We start from the raw sequence: 6,191 nt of genomic DNA on the forward strand, positions 1-6,191 counted from the left end.
GCAGGGCGATGGGGCTGCTCGGGAACCCCGGCCCACAGCCCCGCTGGCGGGGACAGCGGCGGGCAGGGCGACGGTCCTTGCCCACGCCGCAGGGCCGGGAGGGGCCCGGGAAAACAGCCCCGCCGCCGCCGCCGCCGCCGCCACCCCGGCCGGGACGCGCTCCCCGCCACCGCGCACCGGCGGCCGCTCCCGGGGGCGGGCGGCGCCGATCCCGCCCCCCGCCCGCAGCAGCCGCCAGCGAGGCGGGCGGGCGGGCGGTGCACGCAGGCGGCCAGCAGTCCTCCCGCCGTCCGTTCCTCCCTCCCGCCGGGCCGCAGCCCGCGGGCGCGGCCAGGAGGCGGCGGGGCCGCGGCTCCCCGCCCGCCTCCCAGGCACGGCGCGGCCCGGGACTCTCCGCCTTTCCGCGGCTCTCCGTCCGCCCTCCGGCGAGATGTTATGGCCGAGCCGGCGCAGAAGGGCGGCGTAGGGCAGGGCGGGCGGCGGGAGGATGAGGCGGCTGCGGCCGCCCCCAGCTACGAGGACTACGAGTGCAAAATCTGCTACAACTACTTCGACCTGGAGCGGCGGGCGCCCAAGCTGCTGGAGTGCCTGCACACCTTCTGCCAGGAGTGCCTGAGCCAGCTGCACCTGCGGGCCGCCCAGCAGCCGCCCGCCGCCTCCGCCGCCGAGTCGGGGCCCGGCCGCTCGGCCGGCGGCTCCCTGGCCTGCCCGCTCTGCCGCCACCGCACGGCGCTGCCCGACCACCGCGTCCACGGCCTGCCGGTCAACACCAAGCTGGCCGCCGCCTGCCCGCCGCAGCTGCGGGCCCGCGACCCGCTGCCCCAGGACAGCCTCCCGCCGCTGCCGCCGCGCCGCCCGCCCCGCGCCCGGGAGGCGGCGGCTGCGCTCGCCCCGCCGTCCCCCGCCCCCGCCGGCCGCGCCGGGCCGCGCTCCTCGGGCGGCGGCTACGAGAGCTGCCAGAGCTGCAAGCGGGCGGCGCTGAGCGCCGGCTGCGTGTGCGTCGTCGTCTCCTTCCTCTCCATGGTGGTGCTGCTCTTCACCGGCCTCATCTTCGTCAACCAGTACAGCGGCGACGCGGGGCCCGGCGCCTCGGCCTCGCCGTCGCCCGTGGGGCCCATCTGCCTGTCGGTGGCCAGCATCCTCGCCCTCTTCTCCGTAGTCGTTACATGGCTCATCTGCTGGCTCAAGTACCGGCCCGAGGCGGCGACCGGCGGGGCGACGGCCAACGGCACCCCGCGGGGCCGGGCTGCGGCTGCCCGCCGGAGCGACTCGTAGCGCCGGCGGAGCGGAGCGGGGCCGGGCGGCGAAGGGTGCTGCGGGGCTGAGCGAGCGGGGCAAGAGCGCGGAGCGGGCTGGGAGGGACCCGGGCGCCGCTGTGAGGGGACACCGCGGCCAGGTGGCCCTGCTAGCGCGGGGAGCGGTTCGGCCGCCTTTGGGCGGTGTGAGCCCCGAACGGGCGAGGCCGCGGCTCTCACGGGTGTAACGGGCCCGCCAGCGGTGGGGCTGGGCCTGCTGTGGTGGCGGGGGCAGCAGGGCCCGGGCCCGCCGCCGTCACAAGTGCAGGACCTTGCCCGGCCATGGTGACGCCCCAGGCCCGCCACGGTGGCACGATAGGCCGTGCGGCCAGGCCAGCGCCCGGCTCTGGCGGGGCCCGAGGTGGCAGGGGTGGTCCGCAGGATGACCGGGCGAAGGGCTGCGGAGGGTCCGTGCGCTCTGGAGGGAGAGCAGGACGCGTGTCTGTAGCAAAGATGTGTGGAAGGGCGTCCCTGAGGAGCCGGGGCTCTGACTGAGGCTGGGAAGCGCGCTCCTCCCCGCCTCTGTCGGGAGCGTACCCTCATTTCTGTGCTCCCTGATGCAGAAGGACGCAATCTCGATTAAAGAAATCTGGCTTACTGTTGCCCCCACCTGGAAGATAATTGGAGAGATTCACTGTGGTTAGGAGCAGAAGAGGATCACGATGTTAAATGCGTTTTGTGTTTTCCCTTTTGTGAAGTTAACAAGTACATACAGAAGAAGCTGTAACAGAAATGTATTATCTTAAAGAAACTGAGCCAAAGTTTCCCTACAATGTATTGAGAACGGTTTTGTTATAATTTTATTAGAAGGCCATTGGGCCCTCTGTTGGTTGCTTAAAATAAGCTTTGTTACTTAATTCTTTGAAATTCTCATTTAATGTGGGAGACTGAAACACTACATTGCACACTTAAAACAATTTATAGAGGATGATTTAATTAATGGAGCTCTAAAATAGAGCTAATAGACTGCATTAGGGAGTAATGTTTCACTGACCATTGATCTCAATTTTTACACAGTGAGAGAAGCCCACATTAAAGTACAGACTTTCAGCGTCACTGTAAAAGTGGAACGCAGTAGCATAATTTCTGTACTGAACGTTTACCTTTGATCGAGGTAGCTATGATGAGACGATGATTTTCCCCTCTTGGTAAGTTTCTCTTCTGTGTTATGAGTTTCTGTAAAGGCCAGTAGAAAATATTTCTGTTTTGCAAGGTTGGAACATCAAGGTTATCTCTGAAATGTGATGACATGCTCATAATATGAAATGGAAAAACATTGCCATACAGCTGGTTTTGTAGTATATTAAGGAGAGCACTCTATATAGATACTGTTCTATGTTGCAGGATAATTCATTTGGTGCCTGAATTTTTTTTAACTTAATTAGTTGTTATAATCTATTCTATTGGAATAAGATAACGCTGCTTATTCCATGTTTCTACACAGTACTGTAATGGAATGAGGTAATTATTTTCGTGCTTAACAATTCAAGAATTTTAAAAGTGATCTTTTAGTATGTGTGTTTTGCAAGCTGTCTGCATGATATTCTGACAAGTATCCTCTTAATAGACCTTTACTTGACCACTTCTATTTATCACGAGTGCAAAGGAATTTATTATGTAGAAATGTAAAGACAGCAGGTGAAGGTATGTGATGTGTTTTATGACTGCACAAGTGATGTGTGCTGTGCGTTGTCTTGATTATCACAAATCTGTGAAAAGCAACCCCCTGCCCCCAAAAACCCCACATACCCAAGCAGTATTTATACAGACTCTGTTATGATGGACACAGTTTGTGGAAACAGTATATGATTTTTGTGTCACTTGTGTGTATTTAAAAAGATCTGCACCAGCCTTTTAAATCATATACCATAATATAAAGACCCCGAGGAGATAAATTACTGGGATCAACTGTGGCTCTGACCATGGTTGGTGTGTTTAGACCAGTGTTTTCAAACTTGGAGTTGCTCATTAGCCACATAAAAGGTGTGTGCCTCCTAAAATCAGGCCTATCAGCCCTTGTTGATTTCAGCAGTAGTTGTGGATGTTCTGCACCAAAGAAAATCACGAGACTTTTATTTAAGCATCTAAATGATAATTTAGATGGTTGACTTCAGGTAAAAATATTAGAAAATTTTGGCCTTAACCTCTTTGTTCTTCAGTTAATGCATCTGTAAAGTTTGATAACAGTGTTGACCTACCTCACAGGCAAGATGTGAGGCTTTATTTATTAAAGTTTTTAAGCAATTGGAGATCCTTGAAGAGAAGGTGCTATAGAAGTGAAAGTATTATTATAAATGATACTGTAGTAAGAATAAATATATGTAAATTATTGGACATAAACAGCAGCAATGTTTTCTAAGAAAAATAAATATATGAAATATGTACATGTGTACATCATATGCACCAATATATGATTTACCTGTTTGTGCTTCTACTGCAAATGCAGCATGCATTTCAGCATTTCTGTTAAATCAGGTAAGCTCCGGTACCTTGCAGTTCAGATGGGCGCGCCCAGCAGTCGCTGCTGTAACTAACTCTCTCGTGCAGCCGTGCCGAAGCTGTGAGCCCTCGTGGGGCTCCGCCGGAGCTCACTGCCGGGCTCTTGCTCCACTCCTGCGAGCTTTCTGACCGCAGTGAGCAGCGTGGATGTGGCAGACACAGTGCCGGCGCTGTCTGGGCGAGCGAGCTCGCACCAACTTGGCCATGTTTACAGGAGCTGCAGTCGCAACAGAAGCTATTGCGTAGCTATGCCCTGAAATACTGATTACAGTAAGAAATGTATACTCCATCTTTTCTTTCCACATCATAGTTTTATTCTTGCCTTTTCTCTGTAAACAGTATTTGCCATTTTGACTAAACCAATGGTTTCATCTGGGATCTGTGGACTACTTCTAAAGGATCTGCGGAAGGTAAGTAAGAAGAGCAAATAGATCATCAGAAGTTTAAATTTTGTTCCATGAGGGTCAACTTTAAAATGTTCAGAGGTTGGCACATTACAGACAGTTGAAGATCACAGGCCTAAACAGGATTTTCAGGTTTATTCACAACTGAACAATCACATATCAGGTTCCTATCCGTACGTTTGAAAATATTTCAGAGCCAAATTAAAATGGACAGTGTGACCGTCTGCCAAATCCCTCTCTCTGCTTATGCAAATTTTGGGAAACTCCACTGGTTTCAGGAGCGTTAGTCTCGATCCACATCATAGTACCAGTTAGAAAAAGTCATCCATTGTATGCATCTCTGGCTACTGTAGATTCCCAGTATTATATTTGTGTTTTGGGTTCCTTTGAGTGTACAAATTGCTTGTCCAAAGCCAAACTTCGCTCAAGTTTCAGTAAAAAAAGTTTAGTAAAATACAAAAAAGAGAAAATCCGTATGACTGGTGGTCTTTTGTTATTGTAACTAACACTTGTGTTTTCTAGTTGTTTAAAAAATAAGAAGTATGCAACAGTTACCATATCCACACGTTTTACAGAGGAAAAAAAAAGTGCTTTGGGGCGCTGTGTGGGAAAGCAGAGAAGGCAGGGTATGCCACAGCACCAGGGGGAAAATCATGGGAAATACAAGCTGCTGGGATTTTTTACTTGCACTCTTTTTTTTTTTCTCTGCATTACACAGTCTGGAGTACAAGCAGCTACAGCCAAGAAATGGAAGCACCAGGAAAGCAAGCAAAGGCCTGGAGTTTTCTCAGAAATTTTTTGATCTCTGTGAGATCACAGGCTGTGTGAACTCTGAAAGATCTGTAGTTTGCAGTCGTGCGAGATCTGAAATGTTGTGTGGCAACATATTGCTCTACCTGAGTGGAGCATACCGGACTCCAAACTGGAAGATTAGACTGAATGTTAAGTTCCTGATTTGGAATAGACTGACAGACTTCAGTGGTATTAGTCCAAGAGAGGGAGAAAAAAGCAGGTAGGAGGGCAGAGCCCAGCTTACCAGCACAGAACCTGGGTGTGTAGTCATGTACTGTAAACTTCTTGTCCATCTCACCTGGGACAGGTGACTCCTATGTCTGCTTGAGGGAAGTTCTCACTGGAGCAGCCGCAGGAGAAAGCTCAGTATATGCCATTTGCAGGGAGCTTCTGCTCTTTGCGATGCTTGGAGATGTGTTAGGACAATCACTACCACATTACAACTCTTGTTCTTTCATGTTACCCCTCTTAATCACTTCTGAAGAATTCATATTTTTAAAGCACACTATTCTATTTTTAACACATACCATGTACCTTCGGTGCAACGCTAGTAATTTTTATTTCTGCTCTCTCCTTTGAAAGTGTCTCTGTAAATACTGTGGCTCCGAGGAAGAAATGATTCCTTTCTACACCACTAGCCCACAAGTACTAAGTAATCATACAGTGTTAATTTACATAATGGCAGGTATTCATCTTTTGAAATGCAGGTTTGATAGGAAAACACTTCAGTATTTCACAAATGCATGGAAGGAATAAAAGCCTCAATTATCCAGTTGGATTGGTTAAAAGGTCTGCATGCAGAGATACTTTTGTATTCCTTTATCATGCAAAAGGCAACATAGCAGTTACTCTTGTATTTATGATCATTGGAAATGCACCACAAAGCCAAATAATAAAGAAGTAACTAACACCAATGGGTGCTGAGTTGTACACCCCTACAAGTTAGAGCAATGACCTGAATTTCCAGAAGTGACTGCTGGTTTGGGTCCAATCTATTTTTGTCTGGGTGGAGACAGCATTTTAGAAGCACGTTTTGAATATCAAACTTAACATTATGAGCTGAGAACCCGAAAGGCCATCTTACGCTGAAAATTGAATTTCTGTCTGCATTTATATTTTACAGAACAGGAAAGAATAAACATCAGGTATTTTTTCTTTGCACTGTAAAGATACATTATTAAAATATGGTGGATTACAGGTG

At 50.5% G+C, this 6,191-nt stretch overlaps 1 protein-coding gene across 1 annotated transcript; it reads left to right on the forward strand.

The window, feature by feature from the left end:
• The first annotated feature begins 249 nt into the window (after window positions 1-249).
• Window positions 250-4,670, forward strand: RNF228 (ring finger protein 228). Its single transcript, XM_065074122.1, has one exon. It carries the CDS (start codon window positions 436-438, stop codon window positions 1,273-1,275), a length of 840 nt encoding a protein of 279 aa, XP_064930194.1. The 5' UTR covers window positions 250-435; the 3' UTR covers window positions 1,276-4,670.
• Window positions 4,671-6,191: the final 1,521 nt, after the last annotated feature.

This window comes from Columba livia, chromosome 9 (genome assembly GCF_036013475.1).
Source record: "Columba livia isolate bColLiv1 breed racing homer chromosome 9, bColLiv1.pat.W.v2, whole genome shotgun sequence".
In the NCBI taxonomy this organism is placed as follows: domain Eukaryota; kingdom Metazoa; phylum Chordata; class Aves; order Columbiformes; family Columbidae; genus Columba; species Columba livia.